Source organism: Sinocyclocheilus grahami, unplaced genomic scaffold (genome assembly GCF_001515645.1).
Source record: "Sinocyclocheilus grahami isolate Dianchi unplaced genomic scaffold, SAMN03320097.WGS_v1.1 scaffold77.1, whole genome shotgun sequence".
Lineage (NCBI taxonomy): Eukaryota > Metazoa > Chordata > Actinopteri > Cypriniformes > Cyprinidae > Sinocyclocheilus > Sinocyclocheilus grahami.
In genome coordinates, this window is record NW_015505256.1 from 1,075,598 (window position 1) to 1,090,205 (window position 14,608).

Sequence of the window (14,608 nt, forward strand, 5' to 3'; positions counted from 1 at the left end):
AAACATTTTACAAACGGAAGATTGTTCGGTTTTAAATTATACAATAAAAACCATTTAGACACTTTCTGACTTTTTCAAATGTTAGTGAAACATCTACAGCTACTAAAAAATAACTTTAACCTCCAAATACCACTTTTTGGTTTAATATTTTTTATTATCTAAAGCAATAAAATTCATAGATTTTAAGTGTGCATTACTTGTCCAAATACATTACTGTACAACATTAAAAAAGGACAGATATGACTACAAATGAGAGAATGTCTTTTGAGTGAACAGTCTATGCTTTGGCTTAATGATCGTTATTGAAATGATAGATAGTGAACATCCTTTTTTGGCTTCATGGTCATTCTATAGTTTTTTTTTTATACATTCAGCATTTTTAATCCATGGAGGAATAACAGTTTTGTTTACTCTGTTCTCTTCTGCATACATGAACTTTGGCTGTGTGTTTGTGTCCCCACAATCACTTTCCACATGATGCTATAACTCCAGTAAATCAGTGCATTAAACCACCACTTAAAGTGTTTCCTGAGACCCACGGCTGGAAGCAGAACATGTAAGGATAGTAAGGGAATGACTGGTATAATGGAGGAACAGACGGACTGGGCAGCTCCTCGGCGTTGTATTGCCTCTGGTCGTTTCTCACCAGTACTTTCACTGCCACTCTCTTTGCCAGTGTTGTCGTAGGAGTTAATGCGAACTCGGCTGCCATTTGTCGGCGCTTAGTTTTGTATCTCCTGTTCTGGAACCAGATCTTCACCTGTGTCTCGGTCAGTTTGAGCGCTCCTGCCAGGTCGGCCCGCTCTGGGCCGGACAGGTACCGCTGCAGGTTAAAGCGCCGCTCCAGCCCGTATACTTGTGCGTGAGAAAACGCTGCCCGTGACCTTTTTTTGCTCGATTTGGGGTTGTTATCTTCAAAGTTGCAGCTCTGTGATTTCTGTTGGTCCATGTCTGTATAGATGGATAAAAAGAGGTTTAGGCTTTGTTTGGAAAATCACAGGCCTTTGTGTTACATACAGTAGTCCATATGAAAATTAAAATCTTAAAATAGTCGTACAATATTGAGGAGTGACTTCAGCTTCTTTACCTCGGGTGTTTTGTACTCTGTCTTAAATTTTGATATATGTGACCTTGGACCACAAAAGCAGTCTTAAGTCGCTTGGGTATATTTGTAGCAATAGCCAAAAAAAACATTGCATTAGTCAAAATTATAAAAAAAAAATTATAAAAAAAATCATTAGGATATTAAGTAAAGGTCATGTTCCATGAAGATGTTTTGTAAATTTCCTACTGTAAATATATCAAAACTTCATTTTTGATTAGTAATATGCATTGCTAAGAACTTCATTTGGACAATTTTAAAGGTGGTTTTCGAAGTATTTAGATTTTTTTGCACCCTCAGATTCCAGATTTTCAAATAGTTGTATCTCGGCCAAATATTGTCCTATCCTAACAAACCATACATCAATGGAAAGCTTATTTATTCAGAAAAATTGACCCTTATGACTGGTTTTGTGGTCCAGGTTCACATATTACTTTGATATATAAACTGTGTAAATTAGTGTCAAGTGCAGAGCTATAATTTAAAACATGAATATTTTAAATGTTGTAAATGAATTTATTGTTGTAATCAAATACTTCTTCACAATAATTATGCCAGTCCTTTGTCATTTTAAATACTTTAATTCATTTTCTTCTTACTTTAAACAGAAAATAAAATTGGAAACAAATATAGAAATACATAAATCATATGGACTAACAATTAAAAGGCATAAAAAGGTGTTAACATATATTAAAAGCTTGAGTGAATGTTATTTGATCAAATATTATTAAAAACGATTATTAAAAAAGATGAAGATACCAGCTCTGTCATTTAATTTTCACTAACATGATTATAACTCTAATTTCCATATAAATCTATAAATCTAATGTTTCTCTGTGTAAAAGTATTTACAAGACAAAAACTGTTTTTTGGGTAAGAAATTATCATTTCATTTATGTCTTAGATTTGGATCATGTGTGTAATGATATGATGTTTCATTTTGTTATATTGGACCCACAAAAAAAAAAAAAAAAAAAAAAAAGTTTATTAGCTCATATATATATTTGTCACAATTGCTACTACACGCATTTGTTATGTTAAAGACCAGTCTCTGTTTTACTTATATAATTGTTTTCAGTTGCATTTAAAATGCTTCATATACGTGTGCCGTTTTTAATAAAAAATGTTTTAAGCTGAAATTGAGTGATGCAAATGTATTATTTTTGGGAGGGAAAACATGGATTACCACAATAAATTAATGCACAATGTCTAAAAATGTCAGCTACTGATAACAGCACTATTTTTGACGTTAATTTACACAGTGTATTCATGTGTAGTAGCAGACAAATATGGGAATATCAAAGTTTGCCACACGCACAGTGCAAAAAACATGGTAATAACTAAATGTTTTACAACACTACCCAATCTCCCATCTCGGCTATATATACGTGAAGTGGTCTTAATGTCTCACCGTGTCGTCTTTCGAGTGAATTGTCTTCTCCTCCTGTTGATTCTTCCTCACATGAATGCTGGTCAGAGGATGAGGAGTCCAGCCCGAGCTCACAGGAAGAGATGCGCTCAGCTCCAGCGGTCCCCACCGGCAGAGATGAGCTTGAACGATCCCGCGCCTCTCTCTCTCCGTGAACCTGCTCGTCTGCGTATTCCTCATCAAGACCGCTATTTTTCTCGCAAGCAGGTCCTCGGTTTAATATGTTGTGAATGGAAAAGGAGGTGCGGTTATTCGCCATTTAAAACATAACCTACGTAACCTGCTGGATGGCCTGTAGTTTTGCGCTTTTATCTGGGAAGCTCCTGCGCTTTCATGGCGGTGAATTAGTTCACAGTATAATTGCTTTCCTCTTTGCGTGTCATTTAATTGCGGCTAAACGTCTTCTGACCCAATCAACGAGCAAAGTGTCAGAAAATGCCATGTGTGCATCAGTTTCCTCTCTTCCCTTTCCAGACACGGTGCCAATGGGCTTTCTGGAGCATTTCGCTCCTCCCTCTAAAGTAGACGTGTAGAATTGAACACCCATCGAAATCTGTTTGCTTGTTTACTACCACATGCTCGTTCTGGCTTTGTTGGGTTGGGTTTGAAGACATTTTTCGATGACAAGCAAGGATGTCCGAGACGATAAAAAGGGGGAACATTTTTTGTTTTATATAGATTTCGTTTTAAACATTGCTGTATTTGTGTTCTTTGTATTTGTTTGTTTTTTTCATACGTTTTTTGAAAAACGCTTATAGCATTTTCTAAAACCACACAAACATGTAAAGTGGTTAATAATACTAAAACATTAGCTCCTTTCATACACCTAATCATTTTTTTTTAAACATTCTCTTTAATATGGAAAAATCTTTAGATTAGCCTACTCCAGTCGTCACGAAATATGAAAAGATATGGTCAACATATCTGACAATTCTAAGAAAAACCTAATGACCTTCCCTTACGAAAATGAACCATGTAGTAACCATGGCGTATTGATTACCATTTGTATAACCATAGTTTTACTATACAAATACCAGGTTAGTGTAGCAAAACCATGGTAACTAGCCATGTTTTATTTGTAGTAAAACCATGGTTCATTTTCGTAAGGGTTGATACAGAGTCATGAAGGTCTAAATAAAGGTCGAAACCCTCTCTATATTATGATTATTTTGTCAAATGTTGGTTACGCCACACTGACTTTGATTCGGCTGACAACATTTTGACAAATTATGTCAAACAATTTACGCCACCATTTCTTTTCTCTTTTATTCACGGAAGAGATGAAATTCTCTTTCTGTGTGTGGACTGTTCATGTAGACATTGAATTCAAGAGGGAAAATCACGATGCATTGCTATTAGAAGAGTTGCATACACTCTTAAAAATAAAGGTGCTTCAAAAGGTTCTTCAAGCGATGCCATAGAAGAACCATTTTTGGTTCCACAAAGAACCATTCAGTCAAAGGTTCTTTAAAGAACCATCTCTTTCTTACCTTTTTATAATCTGAAGAACCCTTTTTCGCCACAAAGAACCTTTTGTGAAACAGAAAGGTTTCAGATGTTAAAGGTTCTTTCTGGAACCATTTAGACAAAAAGGTTCTTCTATGGCATCGTGAAGCACCTTTATTTTTAAGAGTGTAGTTGCATGATTTATTTGTATTTTTTTGCATATTTGATGTGTCCTGAACTTTATATCCGGACGGACAAACAAACAATAAATAAATATATAAATATCAAATACCATTGGTGGGGTCATAATTTCAAAGGTAACGCTGACTAAAACTTTTGCGTCTAAAAAAATTAATTAAATTAAAAAAATATATATATATGCAATACCGTTTCACGAAGTATATTTTTTTATTTGTTATTATATTAACTATATGTAATGTGTTAGATATGTACTTGCATGTTGTTAATCATTTAAATTCTAAAACGCATTCATTCTTTGAAACACAAAATACGACGTTTTTTCGTCTGGAGAACTGAAACGTTTTTCCCTCGAAATGCTCTTTTGTCAAATGTAAACGTTATTGTCTGTTCACCCTGATCACACGCTTGCTAACAAGCAAGCTTGATTTTTTTTAGCAATGGGATTTTACTTTTGCATACTTTTGCAAGAATGTCGTTTTTAATAATTTTGCTTTATATGCTTATTTTTTTCGTAAATGCTTTGTAAAACACTTATAACGTTAATTTCAATTCAGATGTCTTTTGCATAAACGCTCTTCAGCCTGCCTGTAATATTGATAACTCATACTGATGTTTTGTGAAATCTCTCTCGGTTCCAGGTTTTGATTTATTCAGAATATCACACTAACTGCTTACAGCGAAGTTCCAGTGAATGTGAGTATTTCGACTGTATGGCATTAAGAAGTAAATCTCAGTTTGTTGTTAATGATTCTCAAAGCCATTGTTCTTCGTTTGTGTTTTCAAGAAATATGATTGTAGCACCTCCATGTGGCCAGCTGATGTCTGTGTGTTCGAGCAGCTAATGGCTTGAACCCGCTGGAAACTAGCAATGCATTTTCCAGCTTTCGTAAAAAGTCCACTTTTTTTATTTAAATAATTCTGTGACAACATCATTTCATGGTATACAGTCTGATAAAGACAGCATTTTTATTATGATATACAGTTATGAATGAAATGCAGATCGCCAAGTGCATGGGCTTGATTTTCAGTATTTTTAAGTTTGTAAGTATTTTATGCCTACAGTGACATATTGGGCTAATTATGCCTTTAATTTGGTATATTGAGTGTTTTTCACTCACCCTATTCCAAATGACAGATCCTGATGCTCAACAAAGATATCCCATTATCTTTGTATAAAATACATGCACATACTCTGAGTTAAAAGTTCATTCTTTAAGGGAAAAATATGACAAAAACTTGCTGCGCTTGTATATATTTGGTGGAATGTTTCACATATAAGTGCTCACAAACCAAACTGGGCCAGATCTTGTGAAGTGGCTCATGTTTAAAACATTTTTAAAACAACTTTTAGCAGGATGCTTTTCTTTTGTTTGCACTTCCACCACGGTCAACCAAATAAATATTACTCTGCTGTTGTTTATGTTGAGTAAGCCATATCACCATATTGGGAGGTCTGAAATGTTGTAAATGGTTTTCACTCTAATCTTCATTATTAGAGTAGGATCTCTGGTGAACCCGTGAATGGGCTGAAGGATAAACGAGTTACGCCGTGCGTAATGGTCGAACATACACTTGTTTCCATCAAAGCCTTGTGTTTGTTATTACGAAATCAAAATGATGAATTATAGTCAGTAACTGAAATTCAGTAACTCCATTGGAGCACGCCATTTCTTTTCTTTTTTTTTTTAAATTGTAATATATATATATATTTTTTTACAATTTTATATTATTTATATTGTCATTATAGGAGCTGTCAGATCCAAAGATGCTGAATTTAGGCCAACAATCTCCAAGGAGTTTGTTTTCACAACAAGAAAATCGCAGTGCACAAATATTTTGTTAGGTAAATAAAAATAAAAACAATAATAATAATTAATGTAATTCATAAATTTATAAACGTCCAGTTAAAAATTTAGTCCATATTTGACCCAAAGTTGGGTTGAAACAACCCAGCATTTTTTTTTATATATACATATATAAGGTAAACGTGATTAAAATTTCTCTAGATAAACCCTTGTAATATGATTAAATGAGAATGTGAACTAATGTGATCAATTCGTGTCTCCCTTGCTAACATTGTTTATTTATGAATGTAAACCCATTGCAGCTGTTTCTTGTGAAGTTGTTGTTATTCAATATTTCATACTTTAAACGCAACTCATCATGCTTATCAAAATAGGCCTATATAAACGTTTAACTTCTTGTCTGACATGTAAAGTCGGGGTATTGCGTGGATTAAAGTATCGATTTGAAGCAGTTTTTACCAGAACGTTTCATTCTCTGCTATAGTATGTGTTTGCTTTCCAAAAAAGTCAATTGTCGTTTATGTTGTGCCCTTTTTGTGTTTGGGAGACAAAAGCGAAAGATCAGTTTAAGTGTGTACGTAATTCATTTATGAGACGTCTGAATCTATCGTTAATACGCGAACATTTTCAAGTGCTATTTAAATATCGATGTGCTTGGGAGACTTGGGAAATTCGAATTACTCTTGTGAATATGAATAATTATGGATGTTTAAACGTAGCCTATAGTAAAATAAAGCTAATTTATTTCAAACACAAGTAGACTATTTTTAGAACTGTTTATTGAACGAAACACTTTGAATTATGTTTTAAAAAATATTGCAAGAGTATTTTGGCTTATAGGTTATTGCTTGTATTGTGGATTTTATTCTCTCTGCAATGTTGCACCTCTTATTAAAACCTTTTTGCGTCTTGAATTGTGCGTCTTCGATTTATATTAGTTACTCTCTTTCTTTCACTTGAACTGTGTATCAAATAGTAAATATTTTAGCATCACCTTTTAAAAATAAAGTTTACTGTTTTTATTTTTACATTGTAGGTTTGCACAAAATTTGCACAAAAAACACACCATTGTCGATATTCGTAACATTTCAGCCACTAACTTTTTCATCGATAAGTGCAATGAATGAGAAAACAGCTGTCTCTGATACCATGGTGCCAGTCTAAAGTTAGACCCGCAAATGTTCAAGGAGTATGTTGTCCAAATAGGTGGTCAAAATTGCTAGGAATATTCATGTGCATACGTTCAGCCATCATGGAAGGGTTGCTAGAAGAAATTAACTCAAGTTTATACTGAAAAGGTAGACTGTACAGAACCCTAGGCCTATAAAACATGGCTAACTGTGTGCTAATAGGCTATTGTAAAGATTCCATTTATACACAGACGGCTGGGTTGCAATGACACTACCATGCCCGAATGCCCTGCAGAGTCCCTTGGCACGCGGACACGGCTGTCCCTTGTGATGTCTGAGGTTGGGAATATGTTCCGAGGTTGTTCAGACTCATGCTCATCAGCGCATTAGTGGATGTGTTTGCTGGGAGAGGAGGAAGGCTGGGATATGTACAGCTGTAAGGGTTTGTGTAAGCGGCGTTATTGTACGAAGAATAGCCGTTGTATGTGTACGGGCCTGGGTTTACCGCGTACGCGGCGTTGTAACTCTGTGATCCCGTTAAACACGGTTTGCCATCCCGGACTAGGACCGGCACCGCCACTCTCCTGGGCGGCGGCGGGTGATGGTGTCCTGCCATTTCCAGTGTTTTGTCTTGACGCTGTCGCTTGCATTTGTATCTGCGGTTCTGGAACCAGATTTTGACCTGCGTCGATGTCAGTTTCAAGGTACTAGCCAAATGTTCTCTCTCAGGAGCCGATAAATAGCGCTGCTGTTTGAAGCGCCGCTCGAGCTCGAAGACCTGCGCCTGGCTGAAGAGAACCCGCGGCTTCCTACGCGTCCTCTGCCGCTGCGCTCGCTCCGTGTCCGAGTGCGCCTCACCCTCACACTCCGGGGATCTGATGATGGCACCACAGCTTTCTATAAAAACAGGAGACACAACATATACAATGCTAACTCGGTTAAATGTCACTTAACGTACTTCACAGAAGCATTTCCTTGCATCACAAAAAATATAATTTTTTTTATTTTTTGCGTGAGTCTGGATATAGGCCTTTATCCACAGTTTCTAAGTCACTTACACAACCTTGCAAATAGAAAATCACCCATGTTTCTTTCCCTCCCCCCAGATATAATGTAAAATAAAATACAAAATGTAATCGTAGCAATATATGTAAAATGGAGTTACAGTGCACAGTATTGTAAGAACTTTATAACACGAGCTTAAATAAACGCGAGAACATATACGAGTTTGTGCAAATTGTGCAGCAGTCAGTAGACGAGTCATATAATTATGTAGTGCAATACATAAACAGTTAACAAGTGTTCAGTCAATGTTATTGATATAGTATGTATATATATTTTATAGATATATTTAAGTTTATGTATGTAGCCTATATATGTCTCTGCAGGGTTAGGCCGACAGAAAGTACGAGAGAATTAGAACAATAATTCTAAATGTCATAACATGCAATATTGACATTAAACATCAGCCTATATAAATAATACAACTTTATCATAATTACATTCTTTAACGAGGTTATTTGTATTAGCCTACCTAGCATTGAAGACGCATAAAATAGGCCTACCACGTTGGATCTTTCAAAGCTGCTCTTTTATGCAATCACACAACAGAATGTTTTTTTTTTCTTTTCAAAAGCTACGGTTTAAGTGGTCACATTTCTAAAAAATAAGAATTTGATAGGCCTGATTTATGCGTTTTCAAGTCTAGTCTATATAAAAGCCCTCATTGAAGATAGTTTTGTATTTATGATAAAGCGGTGGGATTCATCCAATATTGACCTTTTGTAAAATTGTACTATTCCTCAAAAATACAATGGCGCTTTGAATTATTCTCGTTTTTAATCTTTCTGCCGCTGTCTCATATTATTAAGAGACAAGAGCAGTTCGATTCATTCATTCACGTCAGTTGTAAAACACAAATCACCCACTCGTTTCGTGGTCCTCAAGTTCATCTTCAAGTTTAGTGTCGACGTGTCCCAGAGCCGGATGGACGAACATCGGAGGGGAAAGGCTGCTCTCCACTAAACCATCCTGCATGGAGAGAGAGTTCAGAAAAGACATCTTCTCGTCGTTGTCTAAGAAGCCGGGGCTGTCTCCACCTCCGAGAAAACAGGATGATGGTGCCTGAAATCTCTCCTGCAGTCCCGGATGAAGTTGTGCGTGGTGTTGCGCGGGATGCAGTGATTGAAGGTAGCGAGATTGCTGCTCCAGTTTCAGTATATCCTTCACAGAAAACGGCGTTGATGTAACCGGGCTCGGAAGCATCATCAGGCGCTGTTGGATTACATCTACAATGTTATTCCTGATTCAACTGGAAGCTTCGAGCACTAAGCCCTGTTGAACAATTGTTTAGATAACCAACCATTTCAAGTAAACATACCTAAATATGTCGATTAATCTCCCATTTTGTCATGGCTGCTTGATTTGCATGAAGAGAGGTGAGGACCGCCACTCGTCGGTGTTAAACGGTTGTGCGTTTTTCTTGGAGTCCGGCAGCACAAGGCAGTTCTTCTGCGCGGTGATGTCACGTTACCGGGGCGGGATGTAATGATCCAGAGGAAACGCATATACAGTTTCATAGCAGCAGAAAAACAGCCTCTAATATCACACGATACATTTTCGATAGCTATATCCAAACCAACATAATCATTTATGCGTCCTTGAAAAATCAAAGTTCTTCAAGTATTCTTCAATTCAACAGAGAAACATAATCTCATCAAGAACATTCACTCTAAAAAATGCTGGGTTGTTTCAACCCAATGTTGGGTCAAATATGGACTAACCCAACTGTTGGGTTAAAAAGCTAATTTAAAAATGTAACCAAAATTTAACCCAACAGTTGGGTTAGTCCATATTTAACCCAACATTGGGTTGAAACAACCCAGCATTTTTTAGTGTGTTGTTTTACTGTATGCAATTTTTGAGTCTGTTAATATGATTCTTTGGAGCTTAAACATACTTGGTCACATTATATGTTTTTCAGATCAGGATTGATTTAGATTTGACTTTATGGCGTCCTATCGAATCATTTAATCGGAATCATTCACTTTGATTTTAAGATGGTGTGTTTCCTACAGAGTTAGTAAAGAGTATATAGCCCATGAATAAATTCTCCCACAAGGTCCTTATGAAAATGTAAATCATGTGAAAAGATTCATGCTCATCTGCTCAATGCAAATCCATGCATCTGTTCTGCACAATTAAAATTATATTTCGAAACCTATCTTTGACCATGATAAGACTTTAGTATGTTTCCTTTCCAATACACTGAACCAAAACGAGTTTTGATGCACCATAGGACAATCTTTTTGACTTCTGAAAACAACTTTTTATTCTTTAGTTCTTGGAAGAACCCAGAAACAAAAACACCGATCTGAAGAACCTATAATATGACATCAAGAAATGTATTTATTATTATATAATATACTTCATATGCCTTAAATGATGACTCCCCAAAAGCGTTCTTAATATGAAGTTGCTGATAATAATTGAGCAATTTATATTTTGTATTAGCCGCGTGTGAGTTTTCTCTGGAAAAGACGCTTAACCCTGCTGCTGCTATTATCCCATTCAGATCTGACCTGCATCACACTTGTGTGCCATTAGACAGTCAAGCTGGAGCAAAAACAGCTGCGGACTTTCGACAATGAAGCAGCAAGCGGATTAAACAGAACTTTGTTTGTGCGTGTGAGAGACAAATGGTGTCTGCATGTGTGTGTGTGTGCGTCTGTATGAGAGAGAATGGCCTTAAGTAGTTCTAGTTTTCTACAAAATGTTTTTTAAGCTAGAAAAACAATTTTAAGAAGGGCAGATTTCCTTTAGTGTTCAGACTTACTGTAATGTCTTTTCTATGGAGGCGCAACAGCTTTATCTGAAAAAAAGTTTTAAGATGTCGATTCGGGTTTAATCTTGATTCCAGATTCTCTGTCGTCATATTACTTTAATGAATTAATTACTTAATTAATTATTTGTTTGTTTTATTATTATTATTATTATTATTATTATTTCTCGTTTAAATTTCGTCTTTTGTTTGTAGAACATATTCTCTCTTCACCTCTCCAAAAAATGTAAACATGAATTAATGATTTGCTAATGTAATATTCATCTTTGTGTTTTGATCACTTTACGCACAACTGGGTAGAAATAACAATAATTCAAATTGTCTGGAAAATTAAGTGACTTTGTTGCATCGATTATCTCAGTTTCACTAAAAGGAATATTACACATAACATTATTTTTATTTATTTATTTATTTATTTGTTCATGTTGTTTCATCTGTTTTAGTGCCTGCTATGACTGATTAAAAACTTTTCATTCAAAATCTTAGTTCATTATAGTTAGTTCCATTAAGTTATCCAAAGCCATTTTGGAGACCCCGTGATGTGCTTCATTTATGCCGTTTATACATAGCTATTTTGGAGACCCCGTAATGTGCTTCATTTGCGCCGAAGAATAAATAGCACCAGGACCAGAAATCGTGGGTTTTATAGCATTTTATTTCCCATCCTGTGTCCAGTCCCAGGTATCGATCACTTATTGTGAGGAGGGTGCGCAGGAAACCTGTTTGAGGGCGCAATGATGCGCATCGGTGTCTCTCTGAGCTCCTGCTCCGGCGCCAGAGACAAAAGCCTGGCAGGGACTAAGAAGAAGAGAAAAGAAAAGAGATTATCTCATCCGTTAGCTATCAACAGTCTTGTTTTGATCAGCTTTGTCTCCTCCAGTCCCAAGACTAATGGCTCAGGAGGAAAGTCGGAGCGGAGGGCTTCAAGCTTTTCTCTTAAGAAAAGAAAATGATAATTTCATGATATTTGCTGTAATTCACTCAATACTCATTGCCTTGATTTATTAAGGATTTGCTGATGATACGTTATCTTTGTTGTTGAACAGCATGTTGGCCGTATAGGACACATGCAGTCGTTAATATATTGGTGTTAGACAGAGGGCCTAACATTTTGTTTAGGTTTTTGATTTATTGCAGGTTTATTAAATGCTTTATACTGCACCCTCAGAAAGATCAGGTCAAAAATATTTTTTTAAACCAGCACCACTTATCTGACACATGATGATAACTTCATGATAACTTCGTGCTGACACGATGACAAACACCATATCACTTTTTGGTCATGTTTAGTTGACAAAACGCGGATTAAATTAAAAATAGATTGCAAATAATAGCAATGCAGGTATCCTTACAGGTCCATGACCAGAGCTTTGGAGAGTGTCCGATCACAGGATTCGGACGTTGTCGCGTGTTTTATCTGATCAGTAGTGATCTTTGCCCCACACACGACTAAAGTGTGTGAGTGTTTTGTCTGGTTAATAGCACCATTAGGACAAGGAGAGTCTCAGTCAAGCATGAAGCCAAGCTGACCGTGAAGAGCGCATGTCTGCACAGGACTCTCCTCTGGAGTCTCCAGTGTCCTGATGGATGGACATATTGATGATAGCAACATCAGAATATGTAACAATAATTCAAACGCTTCCGTTCGGTTTGCACGACTTGCTTATGTGGATGAAGTCACTGTTAATAACATTCATATTGCATTAGCCTAAAACCGAATAAGGTCGAAAATTAATTAGACCACATTAAACACCACATTAAGTGATTTTATAAACCCTCTTTGCGCACGAATGAAAGATTTTTCTGTATACATTTGGAGTTTCTGAAAAGTTGTATTTATCTAACATCTAAATTATGCTCAAATGTTTTGTACAGCTAACCTAAACAAAGTAATGTTTTTATCAATGTCAAAAATATAAATTATTACTGAATTCATTTTAATGGTCAGATCAGAACAACTGCAGGTTTTCACTTTACAATAAGGCTATTTTTATCAGATCGCATGGGAAAAAGCTTAAAGTCTAAATAATTAAACTTTTTAAATTATAAAATATAGAATGTTTATATATTATATATGCATATGATACGTTATTTGTTTATTTTAGTAGCATATGTAAGGAATTTGTTTTAGAGCATCTCATTATATTATGGAAAGTTGTATAGCTATTTAATGTTGAGACTATTAATTTTGTTAATTTACTTGTTTGCAGGATATATTATGGTTTTAGATTTTAAGATGTACAGATATTGTAAATTAAATGAATTATTTCATTATCTGTAGGAAACACATTTCTTAGCATATAGGTAGTAAAGGTGTTATTGACAGTTGACTGTCAAATACTAATTCTTCGTTTAGTTTTGTTCACTTTACTTGTTTGCAGGATATATTATGGTTTTAGATTTTAAGATGTTCAGATATTGTAAATTAAATGAATTATTTCATTATCTGTAGGAAACACATTTCTTAGCATATAGGTAGTAAAGGTGTTATTGACAGTTGACTGTCAAATACTAATTCTTCGTTTAGTTTTGTTCATAAGTTCATTATGTCACACGCATCTCCTGTAGCTTTATATTAATTATAATTTTCCTTTCAATTGTTTACTTAATTTATACAAATAGTAGGCTACCTATCCATATTTTACAAATGGACTACCTTTAGCTATTGCAGTACAGCAATTTATCTTAAATTTCTCCCATATTCCTAAATGTTTACTGCATGGCGTTTTAGTGTTTAAAACCATAATCATCCAGTTTAATTTTCAGTATTAAAAAGACTCTCTGTCTTGAAGCACCCAAAACACTGAGTTACCAAAACGATTGCGTGCTGATGCCAGTCCTAAAAAAAAAATGTTAAGCCCATGTTTATGTAAAGGAAGAGCCTGTTTCCTGGACTTAACAAAACCCAGGCCTGAGTACCATGACAGTGAGGCGGTCAGTAGAGGGAGGGAGAGGCCAATAGATCATCTTCATCTGGACACTGACTTAGGTTAGATGTAGAGGTACCAGAAGTGGGTCAAGGGCCTGCATCTTTTCGGACCATCAACTGCTCATTGACATCACAGCGTTCTGTACAAACTCAAAGCCAGCGAATGTGAACATCAGGCCAGTGTTTAGGCTCAAATCCAAAGTCTGTGAGAACAGAATGCAAATTCATGTTTATGAGTTGAGAATATGTTTTAGATGAATATCGGCAGCATTTTAAAGCAACTGTATGTAGTTTTGTGTATTTTTGCTACTTTGGAACCCCCTAACAGATAAGTGAGTGGAATTCACTGTCGTAAAAATATCACTGTCGTAATTACAGTGGCTAGCAGATCCAAAATCGCACACTCTCTCGGAATAAGTAGCCTAATTACTTAGCGACTGTTAAAAAGTACCGTGGCCTCATGGGATAGTGACGTGTCCATCAGATGCCCACTTCAGAATCTCAACGGAAATAATAGGTCAGACTTTTTGCCTACTGTTTTATGAATATTGTGAATTCGGGCATACTACTGTGTTCACATAGGGTGCTGTTTTTGGCCTACTTTATAGTAGGGAAGTGTGTGATTTAGCATCCAGTAGTGTAGCCTATTTTTTGGTGCCGTAAAGCAATCCGCCCTTTTCGCGGAATTCCCAAAATATGGGAACTCCCAAAATATACGTTTGGGG

The 14,608-nt window shown here is 35.9% G+C and overlaps 2 protein-coding genes across 2 annotated transcripts; both read right to left on the reverse strand.

Annotated features, from left to right (window-relative positions):
• Positions 1 to 496: 496 nt before the first annotated feature.
• Positions 497 to 2,790, reverse strand: nkx3.3 (NK3 homeobox 3). The gene is made up of 2 exons (XM_016273327.1): positions 2,514 to 2,790; positions 497 to 951 (listed from the first exon to the last, which is right to left on the reverse strand). Exons 1-2 carry the CDS (start codon positions 2,788 to 2,790, stop codon positions 497 to 499), a joined length of 732 nt encoding a protein of 243 aa, XP_016128813.1.
• Positions 2,791 to 7,004: 4,214 nt separating this feature from the next.
• LOC107586108 (homeobox protein Nkx-2.3-like) lies at positions 7,005 to 9,587 on the reverse strand. The gene is made up of 3 exons (XM_016273340.1): positions 9,494 to 9,587; positions 9,042 to 9,387; positions 7,005 to 8,010 (listed from the first exon to the last, which is right to left on the reverse strand). The coding sequence occupies exons 2-3, from the start codon at positions 9,379 to 9,381 to the stop codon at positions 7,385 to 7,387; spliced, it is 966 nt and encodes a 321-aa protein (XP_016128826.1). The 5' UTR covers positions 9,382 to 9,387; positions 9,494 to 9,587; the 3' UTR covers positions 7,005 to 7,384.
• Between the last annotated feature and the right edge of the window lie 5,021 nt (positions 9,588 to 14,608).

Excerpts from the sequence above, each read along its gene's own strand:
- nkx3.3 (XM_016273327.1), bottom strand. The coding sequence starts at position 2,790 with ATGGCGAATAACCGCACCTCCTTTTCCATTCACAACATATTAAACCGA. Across the intron at positions 952-2,513 it reads TTCACTCGAAAGACGACACG|ACATGGACCAACAGAAATCA; the intron begins GTGAGACATTAA and ends CCATCTATACAG.
- LOC107586108 (XM_016273340.1), bottom strand. The coding sequence starts at position 9,381 with ATGATGCTTCCGAGCCCGGTTACATCAACGCCGTTTTCTGTGAAGGAT. Across the intron at positions 8,011-9,041 it reads ACTTGAGGACCACGAAACGA|AAAGCTGTGGTGCCATCATC; the intron begins GTGGGTGATTTG and ends CTGTTTTTATAG.